Source organism: Trachurus trachurus (assembly GCF_905171665.1).
Source record: "Trachurus trachurus genome assembly, chromosome: 16".
NCBI lineage: Eukaryota > Metazoa > Chordata > Actinopteri > Carangiformes > Carangidae > Trachurus > Trachurus trachurus.
In genome coordinates, this window is record NC_139902.1 from 7063446 (window position 1) to 7079904 (window position 16459).

The 16459-nt window shown below is 44.1% G+C and overlaps 1 protein-coding gene across 1 annotated transcript in view; it reads left to right on the forward strand.

The window, feature by feature from the left end:
• Nucleotides 1-16459, forward strand: part of sv2a (synaptic vesicle glycoprotein 2A) — a 47243-nt gene that overhangs the window by 19704 nt on the left and 11080 nt on the right. Inside the window, exons 2-7 of the mRNA XM_083990403.1 lie at nt 615-1405; nt 10424-10604; nt 12191-12342; nt 13564-13697; nt 14839-14928; nt 15584-15691. Of these exons, the coding sequence (XP_083846529.1) occupies nt 799-1405; nt 10424-10604; nt 12191-12342; nt 13564-13697; nt 14839-14928; nt 15584-15691 (1272 nt within the window). The 5' untranslated portion in view covers nt 615-798. The remainder of the gene's footprint in view (nt 1-614; nt 1406-10423; nt 10605-12190; nt 12343-13563; nt 13698-14838; nt 14929-15583; nt 15692-16459) is intronic.

Sequence of the window (16459 nt, forward strand, 5' to 3'; positions counted from 1 at the left end):
ATGTCGCAGATTTAGACGGATCCTTTGAACGTTTCAGAAATTTCCCTGTGCAGATCATCATTAGGTTCCATTATGTCCTGAGTTCCCAGCAGCACGTATCACGTATTAACGTTAGTCTGAGTTCACAGATGCTAATCATGAGTATGCACAGTGGGATCATTAATCTGTCCCTTGCAGTGGTGGTACCTTTCATATGCGCTGCCCTGTATGGCACCACGTCGCAGCCCTGCTTGTTAATTATAGATGGCTGTGTCGCAGCATGGCCATTATATACCGGCTCCGCTGTAAATGCCACTCTGTGACTCTGGTTCTAGGCTGAGGAGAGAGTGAGGAGATAACTGCTATTCGGTCGATACAGGCCACTGGGCTCCTGCACACAGATGTCCACTCCTTAAAGCTGTCATGTCCTTTTTTTTTTCTCCAGCCATTAGTGCTGAGCCAGATAATGTCAGCGCCGCGTGAATGCCAATGCTCCTTTGTGTTTCACTATTAATTGGCTCTGATCCGGTCTGTTTAAAAACAGGTTAACAAAGGATGTTTCCTCCTCACTTGCGCCGTGCTGCCAGTGTAATGAATCATGCTAACAGAGGCTCTTTTCTTTGCCTTTTCCACAGGATTTGCTGTCGGAGCGCAGGCTGGCCGGAGCCCAGCAGCAGCAGTGCAGTGGAGCAGGGAGCTGTCCGCGGTGCTGAATTCATCAGCTAACACACGAATCCCCATTGCACACTCATGTGCTCGGGCCGCTCCTGATATCTCCCATTCCTAGCAGCAGCAGACCACCACCTCAACGCATCCGAGATGGACGACGACGGACGCTACAGAGACAACCGCGGAGAGTTCATCCGCGGCGCCAAGGACATTGCCAAAGTGGCCAAAAAGCAGGTAGGCAAGAAGGTAGGGCGCGGCGTGGACAAAATGGCCGACGAGTACACCAAGCGCTCCTACAAGCGCTTCGAGGAGGAAGACGACGACGACTACGCCGGCGTGCCGGGCAACGACGACGGATATTACCGCAACGACAGCCGGGCCAACGACGACGAAGGCCACAGCGACTCCACCGAAGGACACGACGAGGACGACGAGATCTACGAGGGCGAGTACCAGGGCATCCCGAGGGGCGACACGGGCAAGGCCGACAGCATGGACGGCGTGGCGGCCGCCCAGGCGCAGCAGTTCAGGGATCTGTCAGCCTACGAGGGCGAGAGGAGGAAAGACCAGGAGGAGCTGGCCGAGCAGTACGAGGCCATCCTGCAGGAGTGCGGCCACGGGAAGTTCCAGTGGACGCTCTACTTTGTGCTGGGGCTGGCGCTGATGGCAGATGGCGTGGAGATCTTTGTGGTCGGCTTCGTGCTGCCCAGTGCGGAGAAGGACATGTGTCTATCGGAGCCCAACAAGGGCATGCTGGGTAAGATTTCCAGATATCACACCTGTGCTCCCAAATATAACCACATCTTTAAAGCAACCACAAAACATATCTGAACACATTACACACACATACAGTGTGAGACTCCTCCTCCGTCTTCACTGGCCTTTCTGTTTATTTCCACCTCTGCCTCCTTGGGGAGTTCACGTCCACGGCTTCACAATTTATCTCTGCCTCATCTTGGCTGTTACCTTTGCAGCTTATCCCCTGGTAATTGCTTTTCTACGGCCTCGTTGGCAGAGGAATCACAGCTATTTGAGATTCAACTGGCCGTGCAGCCTCCGAACAGCGGCAGGAATTTAAATCGAACCCCCAGCCAATCCAAACACAATGTTCTCTGCTTCAGTTCATCTGTTTTCTCACTGGACCGTGTGTGTGTTTACATAGTGTGTAATTTTTTTTATCCCCAATCCAGTTTTGGTTAAACACATTTACTTCCTTATGGGTTAGGTTTAGGTTTGTGTCCAGGCCAGTGGCGTGCACAGACTTTTTGAAGGGCAAAAAGAAAAAAAGGGCACATATAGCGCATCCTCGCCAGTGAAGAGGGAGGGTGACCACCCCCTCTGCCCCCCCTTTGCACACCACTGGTCCAGGCTATTATCCTTTAAAATTAGGTGTGGCTGCATTTGACAACTAAAATGTACAGTAAAGGATTTGAGAACAAGTGATGGTGATTGTCTAGTAATACACTACATACTGTATCTGTGACTGCATCTGTGTGTCTGCATGCTGTTAAGTGGGTAAAGACCTCGTGATCATTTCCTACCCGGAGGGCCAACGTTCAATCACAGGCCAAACCTTCCTTGCCATCTGTCATTGGCTGCTCTGCAAGGACACTGTGAACAAGGTCCAGGATCACAAATTCAAACACACGCTTCATTTTATGTCAAGACCTTAGATATATAAATATCTATGTGTTTTGGAAAATGTAGGAGGTACAGTGTGTCTCTCAAACTGAGATCAAATCAATATAGAACCACAAAACCATTAAATACACATGGTTAAGATGGATAAAACTATATGACTTAGATATTTATAATTATATATTGTTTAATTTAAAATGCAGCTGAGTTAAATGAGTGAAACTCAGAAAGAAGACACTTAAAGAATGAGATCAAAAGTTTGGTTCAGCTGAATCCACGTATCAGTAACAGGGTTGTGACTGTTCAACTGTGCCGCTGCCACATCAATGAACCCTGTTTCCCTGCAGATGGGGGTTGCCTATTGAGCGTCTGTGCTGTTTAAAAACGAACAGCATGGATTCAAATGGAGTTCTGGCCATATTGTTGAACAACACTTATGTTAACTGTGGCCTCTGTGTGACCTGATCTATTGCCATCATCATCATCATCATCAGACTGTTAACCTGTCATGAGTACAAGTGTCCGCTGCTGGTCAGTGAGCTGCAGCTCTGCTTCAGGTTTTTATCGCTAGTAACAAACAATCAAGCTGCTGCGTTATGTTCACTCTGTAAGGAAAAACACGTGTGAATATACACATATATATATATAAATATACTCACAACAACAGTCACACAGCCTGGCACCCGTCTGGTTACTGGGTTGTGTGATTTTCTTTGTGCTCCATGCACAATGTATGGATTGCAGTGCAGTTATATACAGTGACCAATCTGTAAAGAAGTGTGTAATGAGTATGAGTTACTATTCACACATCCGGAGCAATGTGCATGTGGACTGTATGTCTGTGTACAGTCAATAGTAAAAATGCAGTGGAACATCCCCAGAATCCAAAATAAAAGCACTCCTAAAATATTCATTATTTTCAAACATAAGGAAAAGAACAGGACAGGTGAGAAAAGCAATGAAAGGTAAGGAAAGAAGGAGAGGAGTGAGGCAATAAGATAAAATAACTGGTGGGAAAGCACTGAGGGGAAAAGGAGAAAGGAAAGGAAAGGAGACACAAAGGACAGACAAAAAAAGGTGTATCTGAAGTACGAAATACAATATCTCCCCTGTGGGATCAAGTGTAGAAGTGGAAAGTCTCACAAATACTCAAATACAAACATACAATACATGTTTGTTTTTTTTTACTTCCACCTCTGGTTCACTATGTCCCCATCCTCTCTCTCTGTGTCATGTCAGTGTGGAGCCAGTAGGGAGACACGACCAGCCCCGATTCCCTCCCCTCTCTCCCTGTTACGCAACACGCCTGACTCATGCTAGAGAGGCTCCTTTGCTCATGCCTCTCTGCATCCCATGATTCCTTGTGTCCTTTTCCCCCACCCCATCCCCCACACTCAACGCTATCCAAAGAGAGCTTCCCCTGCCTTCATAGTGCCAGCCACTTTAACCTGACGCACTGTGGCACAATCATGCAGCGTGCACCAGGTTTGTATGTGCTGCATGTGAAGTGGATGACGGGGACAAGTCTGCATGTGTCACCTGCAGAATATCAGACCTTATCGTTCAGATGCACCCAGAGGGGGATGGAGGGGGAGGGGGGGGGTCAGAAGCAGAAACACATCGCTGCTAGTTTGACCTCCATCCACATCTGAGCTCCACCATCATTGCAAGATGTGTGTTTTAAATGCATGGCGTCGTGGCTCTCGTGCTCCCAGCAACACAAACAGTTCCAAACAGAAAGAAGGAAATGAAAGAAAGGCACAGTGAGGCTTTAAATGACAGCGCTGATGCCTGTGGTGCAGTGTTTTTGCACGATGAACTAAAGTAGACGCTTTCACAGGCAGCAGAGAAACACAGAGCGGTTGTCATTGATGTGCCCTTGTTGCAAAGCTGCAGAGGTTGCAACTAAAAAAGGGAGAGTTAAATCTGAGGTTTGTTGCATGCAGCAGCTCTGCCACACTGGAGGGAGATACACAAGTCCTTCTAATGACAAAGAAATTTGACACTGAGTGGTCGGTGTGTTTCTGTTAGATAGACTGTGTGTTTTTCTGTATGCATTTCATCCTCATATCGTTGTGGATACGTGATCATGTTTTTCCACAAAAAAAAGCTACTGCATCACTTTTCCTGAGGCTAAAAGGAACCTTTGCATTTCATAATGTCTCTTTGGCCTTTTCGATTTACATATAATGTACTGAGAACTGAGATCAAGGGTGGAGGGAAGAAGAGAAGATTGCAGAATTGACTCCTGTGGGAGATGCTGGCAGACAACACAAGTAAACCAGGTTGGAAGCTGCAGCCTGCTATAGTGATGATGATGATTAACTATTTTTAGCAATGGATTTTTGCTGCACATTATTTGGTTAAGTGGGAGTCTGTGTCAGAAATGAATTATGCTAGCACATTAATATTCAGCTAGCATCTGAAAATAAATATACCACAGATGTTTTTTTTCCCCTTTGTTGGCAACAATGTTTTGATAGCTGTGATTTAAATGATCTGTTGTTATTATTATTACATTAAAAAATATATATTCCTCTGGTTCTTTGATGAGGATAAATTAGAGTATTCAAGGAAATCAAACTCACCCTTTTAATTTCCTTTCTATTTTAGAGACAGAAGCAAAACGTGTTAATAGAATTCCCTCCTGTGTGCAACCAGTACGCACTGCTGTGATATATGCTTTTAAATGCCACATGAACAGGGCTGCAGGGATTTCTTCTCCTCACGTGATGATATTCATGCAGCCAAATAGAGCCATGTGTATGCAGGTAGCAACTCAACCAAACGGCTTATTTCACAAGTTATTTCCACCCTTTGAAGGTGTGATGAACTGCTGCTGTGGTCTTTGTTTGGAGTGAAACCCTGCGTCACATCACAGCACTCAGTGTCACAGGCCAAGGACGCTGCTTTAAACTAATTATATTACTTGTTTTTTTGGTTGTTTTTTTCAGTGGTTTGCAGTGAGGACTGATGAGAAACTGCTTTCTCCTCCTCCGCTCATTCAAAAAGCCCTGCGCACTCTGGCAGAAAGGGGTAAACCGGCTATTAATAGTGGCCCCCTGCCCTGCCCCCTCATCCATGTACACAGACACACAACCGTGTGCATTGGTACACACTTTTTCTCTCTATGTCCAACCAAACAGTTATGCACGCACGCACACACATATACACACAAACTACCCTGGAGCCTTTGGGAGTTCTGTCACAGCGCAGACTGGCCACCGTCCTCCCCTCCCCTTTCTCTTTTGCTTTCATTTTTTTCTCTCTCTCTCTCTCTCTCTCTCCCTATCACTCTCTCTCTCTCTCTCTCTCTCTCTCTCTCTCTCTCTCTCTCTCTCTCTCTTCCTTGCTCTCCATCCTCCCCTCCCCCTACTTCCTATTCACTCTGCTGAGGTGCCCAGCTGTCTGGAGACTCCTGCCGTTCCTCTCTGCAACATCTCTGTCTCTCTGTGCAGCATTGATTTTCTTTCTATAAATGCTTTTACAGTATCTATAAAAATTGTTGTATATCAAAAGAATTATTAAAGAGTGGAAGAGAAAACGAGAGCTGGTTGTGATGTTGCACATGCCCTTCGACTGACTGCACAGTTTAGCAATTCAATGGAAGTCAGAGAGAGGGCGATAGAAGCTTCGGGGGCTTAAGAAGCATCTGAGATCAAAAGCCAGAAAAAACAATGTTACAACCGAAACAATAGGAAAATGATCTAACAGGACAAAGGACATTTTTTCTCTTTTTGCTCTACTGCAGTCTTTCTTGGTGTTAACTCACCCATTTGGTCTCAAGAGGTTTAGAGATTTACACATCCAGCAGATATAGAGAAACACTGCCGTGTCATTATTTGGAGGCATTAGGTCTCCACCAACCCTGGAGGGAAATCTTTAGCTGCCCAATGCACCATTAAGTCCACCAGCTACTTTGCTAATGTTGCACGTCTGTTGGTGTTGGACTGAACTTCTGCTTGGCAGGTAGTGAAAATCATTTTTAATCGCAGAAAATGGGTTCCCTCTGTGGGTAGAGATGACCCCAAAAATAGCAAATGTGTTCCAGAAGTGCTTTGTTTCCTTAACTTTGATCAGCAGGAACTAATGTGATCTCAAGAGGATCCATCATGTGGCAGGCTTGGAGCTCTGTGAACAATATCCCTCCATTTCTACTGAGATAAACTTTATCGCTTTCTGCCAAATGACTGCACTTGAAAGAAGCTGAATTCTCACACTCAGGAGTTCCTCGCTTAATCTTTGTAATTTTCCTAAACTCGGTCATTTAGATGCCCAGCTGCAAAGTCGGAGAACTGCTATACCTTTGGATATTTGACGACGCCTGGGTATGACTTGTCAGTCAGGCTCCGTTAAACTCGCAATCAATTCATTTGCCCCACAGATAAATGAAATAAATTGGGGCATCGGTTTATCTTTCAGCCAAATAAAGCTGCTAATGCATTCTGACTGTACAAATAGCTTTCTATGCGAGGCCCAGAACAGAGAAATGTGATGACAGAGGGAGACGGAGAGGGAGAGATAATGATCCAGTTACGGTGCTTAGAGGGTGAGAGGTCAGCGCAGCAGTCGGAGCGCCGGGCTGAATCTTGGTACTGGGATGGAGAGGAGATACAGAGAGTGTGACCCAGCCTGGCCACTGTGGTTGTCAGTCAGTCAGTCTGTCTGTGTGTGTCGATGCTGCTGCATTGCGACGATGGCTATTATTGAGCCCAGTCATCATCGCTGGCTCGATGTTGCCGCGACGATCGGTATTGTGTGGAGAAGCGGCTCACAGCTGTTTCTCTGCCCTGCCAGAGTGGAACACACACACACACATAGACACACAGACACACACCACCCACGCACATGTGAAGTAGTGGAGTGGAGTATGCTCTTACAGTACATAAGAACACGGAGGATGGGAACACAAAGGTACATGGAGATGTGGTGCTAAACACACACACACACACACAGTTTCTATGATATGCACAGACAAACACACATACACCTGAGCTCATGGAAACACTGCAACATACACACACACACACACACACACAAATATCAACTGCAGTCAGTCAACGGGAGAGTGAAAGTCACCTTCTACTCCAGTTCAGCCCTGCAGTGTTCACACAGAAATGCACGCACGCACACACAGAATCAAACACACACAACGTTGTGTTTTCATGTAAAAGAAAAGGACACCTCTTGTGTTGTTGCTCCGACTCAAGAACATCCATCCTCCCCCCCCCGGCTGCTTCTCCCTCATCAATACAGTGTAATTCAAGCTGAGGCCGGCTGTGCGTCCAGCTTCATCATCTCAGCAGTGAGCTTGTTAGACTGTGATGAACAAGCTCAGCTGATCCATCAATTCTGTTTAAAGCATGTTTGGGCCTTTCTTCTGTTTTCCTAACAAACTGACTTAATGATGACTGATCTGTGTGACTCATTTCCACCATTTAACAAGACAAAGCAAACAAACACCATCAATGTGTGTCCTCGGTGTTGTTGCTCCCTGGGTGTTGGTACTTTGAGGTAAAGAGCAGTGTGCAGTCGGCTGGTCCTTCTCACGTCAGAATAAGCTGTGACATATTGCAGTAGCTGCACCTGTGACACTGCTTTGGCTGTTAGAGGTGAAGTAAGGATCGTTGGTTCAGGTTTGCCTTCGTAGTAGTAAACCTACCATAAAATCTAATAATGAGGAGCTTCTAACCACCACACACACTTATTGTAGTAATTCTCCTGCAAATATAAAATCCCAACTCAAGGTCCACTTACTCAGCTTTTTGACTCGATACATGGTCATTCAATTTGAACAATGGGAATTGAATGATGGTCTCTCTTATTAAAGGGGAACTATGCAAGTCTGGTTGCTTTTCCACTGTTTTGCTAACCCTCCCCTCAGCCATGTGCATTTGTTTACAACAAAGCCAGCAAAAAATCAATAGCTACATGGAGTGGTGGATAACGTTATGTAACATATACGATGTTACGACGTGTATATTTGTGTCGTCTTAACCGTCATAAACAAAAGATTGCGGGTTACGGGCCGCGTTTTGTCGCGGTTCGCAGAGACAAGAGCTGGGACACTGGGGGGGATGCCAGGTACTACACTGATGTTGCAAGGTTGGTTTTCAGTCATGAGCCAGGTGAAGACAGAGAGCCTCCATTCCCACTCGTAACAAGTCACAAGTGAATGTAGTTAACTATCCTAACTATCCTACTAATTACTCTGGAGCTTTTTAATTAAGGTAAAAATGTAGCTAGTCACGGAAAGAAATCCTGCTTGGTTCCTCTTTAAAGCCTGACAATTACAAAAGGAAAGCCAGAATTTGAAAAATATTGGTACTGAATGTATAAAGGTACTTTATTTTTTTTTTTTTAAAGGTACTTTATTTGTCACATATACAGCTAGTACAGTGAAATTCTTTCTCTGCATTTAACCCATCCCTGAGGAGCAGTGGGCAGCCGCGGTGCAGTGCCCGGGGACCGACTCCAGATTATGAGCCAGTTCCTTGGTCAGGGGCACTGACTGGAGGATCAGGCTAGCTGGCATGTTTTTGTGGTGGGGGAAACCGGAGCACCCGGAGGAAACCCACGCAGACACGAGGAGAACATGCAAACTCCACACAGAAAGGACCTGGGCGGCTGGGGATTCGAACCCAGGACCTTCTTGCTGTGAGGCAACAGTGCTAACCACTGTGCCACCGTGCCACCGTAACCACTGTGCCACCGTGCCGCCAAATCCTTTCTCATTGACTGAATATAATCCATAGTTCTAAGACTGATGTTCTGGTTTAACCATATGGATGTATCATAATTGTCATGAAATGTTAAGCTCTCAACACTTTTAGTCCTTCTTGTCCAAACTGAGTTAATTCTTGAACATTATAAAGCAACCTGCTGCGGTTGAAAGCTCTGGAACCAGTGGACCTTGAGTTGTGATTGTTTTCACAATTGATCAGCTGTGTGTTTTGCCGGGGGTAATGAGGTAGAATTGTTTCATTGTCACGTAAAATGCTTTCAAATCAATGGCAAATCAATAGCATTGACCTGATGCCCTGTGAAAGAAATTGACTGTGACGATCGTCCAATCAGAATGGAGTATTTGCCAAATCTGTAGTGTTCTTTGGGGAGACATGTCTATATGTCGGACACACTTGGTTTAGCTTGTCTATATAATGAAGAGTAGTTCCTAGATGGGGGGATTCTTGTTTTCTACATTCTGTAAAGTGACAATAAGATTGAAACAGGGATGTCAAAGCGCAGACACCCAACACCAGCCCTCTCCTCCTTTACTCATTCAGAGCGCCCTCACCAATAACTTGTGTCACTGCAGGCTCAGGCAGCGTGAAGACTGTTGACAGGATGTCAGTAAGGCAGCTATAGCAAGTGAGTAACTGGTGTGTATGTGTGTGCGTGTGTGTGGGAGCAGCATCATTGCAGCAGAGGTAGAGAGAGAGACAGACAGAGAGGGGCTCGTTTGGAGAAGTGCACTGGATGTGAGTCACGTTAACACCTCAAATCACAAGACTGGGTTGGCAAAGGCGGTGTTTGTTTCTGTTAGCAGCCTGTCTGCTCCCTGCCGGCAACTCCCTGGTGCAGGCAGGAGAAAAAAAACCAACCTAATGGTGAAGTTAAAGAAGATACAGAGAGTTGTGTTTGGATGTGTTTGCCTCAGGACTCGTACCAACATTGTTCTACCATTCCTCTGGTTTTACTGGTTGAAACCACCCCCGTTTAATTCTGCCTCCTGGGCTCATTTGTTAAATTTTGGACTTCTTCATGCACAAAGTCTAACCCTGACCCAAGCGATTTGTTATCTCTTTGTTTTATGTGTGCTGTACAGTTTATTATCATCATTACGACCTCTGATCTGTGGTAGTACACAGTTCAGATGATTATGCTGCACTGTGTCTCCCCCGTTTCCTGCTTTATGCAAACTACTTCATTAGTCCAATAAGACTGCCAAATGATCTAATTTACTGGGCAATGGAAATCTAATGAGAGTGATAGTGAGGCCTGGAAGGAATATCAGTGTGTTTACTGATGAGTGATCACTCTCTACTGTATCATGCCCTTTGCCTCTCCTCCCATTACACTCCCCTGTCATTACTCATCTGTACTCTCTTCCTCCCATGGTTTTGGCTCCTTCCAGGTCTGATTGTTTACCTGGGGATGATGGTCGGGGCCTTCGTATGGGGTGGCCTGGCTGATCGGATTGGCCGACGGCAGACCCTCCTCATCTCCCTCTCCATCAACAGCGTGTTCGCCTTCTTCTCGTCCTTCGTCCAGGGATACAGCTCTTTCCTCTTCTGCCGCCTGCTCTCTGGTGTGGGGTAAGGAGACAGATGAGTCACACAGGCGCAGCAGCAGCAGCAGCAGCAGCCAGAGCTGGAAATGAGAAAGTCACGACCACTGTGGCTACATCAGTTAACCTGTCAAGTGCAGCAACACCACATGGTGGAGGACAGATAAAAATACAGTGCTCATATTTCCTGTTGGATTTGCACTTAAATATGTGAAAGTGCTTTTCTGGGTTCCTGGTTTCCTGTAATACCCCAAGAAACGATGCAGAAATATCTATTTTTGATTGAAGTTGAGTATAAAGTCATATAAATGCAACTTCCGTCACAATAATATCACATTAATACTTTGTGGCTCCTTTGCACTCCGGTCTCTTCAGGCTGTTTGTGTCTGTGGTGCTGAACACTGGTAGCAGTGGCAACATGTCAGTGAAACAGCTGCAGCCCTGGGTCTGATTGTAAAACGTGACCTTGAAGAAGTTTTAGATGCAGCAGGTATGTTAGTGCATCAAGCTTTTGCACCAATAAGACATCTATGAAACATACAGCAATTGTTGCTAAAGAATAAAGCAGAGAAAGTCAATGCTGGTGAAAACTGGTGCTGTCTATTTCCTGCATTCAGCCTATTCATTCTTAACCAGTTTCCCTTTTAGTGGCATATTTCTACTGAGATCATTATGGGTTGGCTGCTCCGTTGGTCCATCTCTTTGGTCCAGACTGAAATTACGGTGAAAGGATCGGTTGCCAGGAAACTTTCGTCCAGATACAGTATTTATATCACCTTAGCAACCAATGCTGCACTCAATTTGTTCAGTTTTGCACAGACATTCATGGTTCCTAGACGATGTGTTGCAGTGATCTGTGGATTATTTCTATCTAGGAAGTTGACACTTTTGTAAAACGCCTTGACAGTTCAGTGGATCCAAAAATATTTGCTGCAGACATTTATGTTCCCCACAGGAGGAATTGTAAGAGCTGTGACCTGGTTTATAACCAAATCCAGACATCCCTACCTGCCTGTTTACGACTCTTATTACCCCTGAGGAGCATCAAAGTCAGTGACAGTGAAACAACAGTGTTGTCAACATTTCTCCTTGACTAGTTTCTTATAAACACTGTCGTTCTGATCTGAGCAAACCTCACCAATCAGAAAGAAGCTTTTGTGCTTTGCCTTTTGATGGATGCTACTGCCAATTACAGTGAACTGTCAGTGTTTTTAAATTAGTCATCATATTACCAATAACTGCCCCTGTGTGCGTACAGAGGCCTGAGTCTCAGAGTGTTTTCTGCACCAGTTCTAGCAGGTTGTAAATTGTTGTAATGGAACAACAAAGGCAATGAAGATGCTGCTGCCTGTCAGTTACAATCAGCTGAGTCATCACTGATGTCTGTCAAGACTTTTACTTCTAACCTGTTTTCTTTGTTTCTGTCTTTTTGTCTTTTCATCTCTCTCCCACTTTTGTTTTTCTTTCCATTCTTTTCTGTCTTCACACCATTACATCATTTAATTTACTATTGTCTTCTCTCTTGTTCTATTCTTTGTTCCTTCTCCTCTCTCTTCTCCTCCCTGCACCTGTTCCCTCTTCTAATTCTCTCTCTCTTTTCCTTCTGCTTCTCAGTATTGGTGGCTCCATCCCCATTGTGTTTTCCTATTACTCTGAGTTCCTGGCTCAGGAGAAGCGAGGAGAGCATCTGAGCTGGCTCTGTATGTTCTGGATGATCGGCGGTATCTACGCCTCCGCCATGGCCTGGGCCATCATCCCACACTATGGTGAGAAAAACAAACACAGTGAGATCATCAGAAACAAAATCAACATGTGTGTTTATTAATCAGCATGTTAGTCAGTTAGCTGGGCAGTCTGTCATGAATATGATGATATGATGCTGTGGTTGTTTCCATGTGATGCATCGCTGTAGTTTCAACCAGCACCTAGAGAAATCCAGTGGTGTTTGAGTGGGTTTTTGATTAAATAAAAATGAAATCTTATTTCCTCCAGTCAGCCACAGCTACCTTAACAAAGTTAGGCATAATCATGATCAGTGGTTTCACTCTCTCTGCCTCCAGTGGGCATACAGGAGACCAAAGCTTGCAAACTCCACACAGATTGACTGGCAGGTTTAAACTCAGAACCTTTTTTACTGTGAGGTGACAGCACCAACCGCTGCTGCCATGGGGCGGCCTGAGAGCTCTAGATCAGTTGACACCTAACTGGCTGACATGGCGATAATTTAAAATGTCAATCAAATGCCATTTGAGTGTGCATTAATGCATTTATCAACTATTTTATTTCCCCAGCATCTAAATGTCTCCTATGAAGCAGCAGTGACTGGGGAAACAATCTGCACATGGCTGTCATCAGACCTAATGTGATGTTACTTTTTTGACAGTCTGCAAATGTTAAATGTGAAACGTGAATTTTTAACTTCAGAAACCGGAGGTTGACAAAAGGAAATCTTTAACGAGGTGCACTTACTGGATTTCTCCAAGAGCTTCAGTCACGGCTGATCACATCAGTGGTTGCAGTAGGTTCAGTCGTCACGTGAAGTAAAGAATAGGTGTTAATGAATATTCAGTTGCCTCTCTGCACAGACCAACCAAGGCCGAAAATGTTCAGAAAATTTAAAATTGGGTGCGTGCTCTGTTTCATTAACTTTTTGTGTCAAGAACCTGCACAGAAACCTGACATGCCAACTGTACACTTCAACTCAATTAATTTCAACCTCACTGATGTTTCATTTTGCGCAAAAGTGCAGAATGAAAATGGAAAGGAGAGCAATGTGCTCATAGGATTATAGGTGTCAGGCAAAATGGAGCAAATGTGACATTTCACTGCCAGCGCAGCTTCTGTCAACTGCAGCTTGAATACATGCAAACAGAGCATTACCGTATGAATACAGAGGAAGCTCCTTGTGGACATTCAAGTGTTGCAGCTGCCTCTTTGCTTGTTTTCTCTCACACGTCTCTTCTTTCTCTCTCTCTCTCCCCGTGTAGGCTGGAGCTTCCAGATGGGCTCGGCCTACCAGTTCCACAGCTGGCGCGTCTTTGTGTTGGTGTGTGCCTTCCCCTCCGTGGCGGCCATCTCTGCCCTCACCACCATGCCTGAGAGCCCCCGCTTCTACCTGGAGGTCAGCCTGTCAGCTCTCTCGCCGCACTCAAACTTTGCGGAAATATAATTTGAATGCATTTTTAACTTCTTGAATGGATGAGCAGCCTTGAAAACAGGAAGCCTGAGTGCATTTGCAAAGTGGGAGACACAGCGCTGCAGACAAAGTGCTGCTCCCGTGCTTTTCCAGAATATTTTGGGTGAATAAATAAAAATGTACATAATAAAATCCTGGAGAAGCTGCTGCAAGATGCATTAAATCCTGCAGAAGTTGCATTTTATATAGTGCTACAGTGCAATAAGATAAAACTAAAGATTCTTTTAGACATTTCATATCAGTTTTAGATTATTTAAAATGAATCATTATGGTCATGATCATTATTGTGGTTCAAAACAATTATCATCCCTACATGTAACTTTGTTTATGTGCCACTAAGCCACTTTGAGGTATTGTATACAGCATACAAACAGAAGCTTTTACATCACTGGCTATTTATCCTACTTGAAAACTCCAAATGAAAATATATTTCAACTCACATATCATATCACTCGCATATCATATTTGCGGCACATCTGTTCATCTTCACTGACATTAGAAGACATCATTGAATCGTTAAAGTGAAGCTGCAGCTGGCTGCTGTGACACAGACAACATTGTAAATAGACATGGAGCTGTAGCTCCATATTTACGTACGGAAACAGCATCAGTCCGTTCATACAGTATGGATATGACGGATACAGTATCAGTCTTATTGTCTAACGCTTGCAGAGAAAGTGAGAAAGCATATTTTCCAAAATGTCAAACTATAGCTTTAAGCATTGGATGCAACATATGCACCAGATAAACTACGCATGCAAATATGAAATACTGTAGCTCAAAACCATCAATGTGTTCATCAAAATAGGACAGAGCTGTGTCAGTCTCAAGAGTCTCCTCTCTTCTGATTGGCTCACTGACCTGTTGTTACTAAGGCTCCAGAGAGAAGCTGAGAGGGGAGATGTAAAACTACATTAAGATGGTTCTTTGTTCCTAAAACCACAAATGTATCATCTTAAGGATTAACACTTCAGAAAAAACACTGGCAAAGTGGGCTACACCATTATGTCCTGACTGATGTGTCACTTTAGTTAAGTTTTTTTTGTATTTGTTGTTTGTCCTGCAGAATGGGAAACACGACGAGGCCTGGATGATTCTGAAGCAGGTCCACGACACCAACATGAGGGCCAAAGGCTACCCGGAGAGGGTCTTCTCTGTGAGTTCACATCCCTGCACCACCGTTTGTATGCAGGAAAAATGTCTTCACTAAGTGCACGTGTGGACGTCTGTTGGCTCTTGCAGCAGTGCAGCAGGTTCTGAGCTCTGTGCTGCATAAATTAGCATATTAATAAGTTAAAACAGATTTTCTTGGTGTTTTAGTACCATACTACTGATTGCTCTTGTAGTAGGTTTTAATACTTTAATGAAATATGATGACTTAAGAATGCTTAATGAGTCCTACGTTACACAACTACATTAATGTATGAAATGATCTGGTCTTGTTTTGATCAGGTGCCTATCATCATCATTTTAAAGTGTGATTGAGCCTTTCTCTTGTGTGTGCTGTCTCATATGTTAGCTGTGGCACAGATTCAATGTGATTTAAACATATTCATTTGGATAAAATTGACAAAAAAGAACATTGATTATACTGTACTGGTCATCTTTATTATTTCAAAGAAAAGATTTTGATATTAAACTGTGATGAAAATGAGTTTGAGATTTTATACATTTATGTCACATATATTTTCTATTGCCCCGATACATGATTTAGACATCGACAAATAATGGGAAATCTCTTCTAATGAATACATTTACAAAGCACTGAAGCAATCAAATGTGAAGATGAGTGATTGTGCTGTTCTCCCCAGGTGACCACCATCAAAACAGTGAAGCAGATGGATGAGCTGATGAACTTGGACGAAAACACTCCCTGGCACGCAAGATGGAGGTTAAAGCTCACTTCGCTTTTTCATCAGGTGACAAAACCTGCAGTTTGTTTATTTGTTCAGTGATTTTTATGTCAGTACAGAAACTCTTGATGGTGAATCAGCACTATCAAATCTGTTTATCAAATCTGCATGCTTTATTTTTACAATAAAATCCAACTCATATAGATGAGAAATATATCCAGCTCATTTGAAATATGAAATTCTTGCTGAAAGCCAATAAACAATATGATCGTTATGCACAGTCCAGTAGGGAGGAAAGCAGCAACAATGGGCACAGTGTTAATTAATGTCTTTATTCACATGAACCAATAATTAACAGGTGGTGCACGTTGTGGCAAAGGCCCAGTATGTGATTATATACAGTGCAGCATGTGCTTGTTTTAAACAGCATATACAATCATATCAAGTGAAGCATCGTGTATACATATCATTGCATAATGCGGGTTTAAAGCAGAAGTAAGTGATATATTTGTGTTAATATAAGTCTTAAATAGTTATATCTTCCGACAGCAATCACTTACATAGAGTGTTTGGACCGAAACACAGGTCTGTCAGTCACTCTGCTCTGCTCTGAGTCGAGGAGAAAACATTTATCGTATCCTACAGTTTTTATCCAATGAGGAGAGAGAACGGCATGCAGGGCTGTGTGTGCAGCCAAGGGACGCCGTGAATGTGGTGACGTAGGGACGAGGACTGTTATGGTGCGTTCAATGAAACTCGTTTTTTTCCGACCTGTGAAGTCGTACCAGTTCGATCTGGTACATAGACTGTACAAAAAGATGTACTGGTACGATT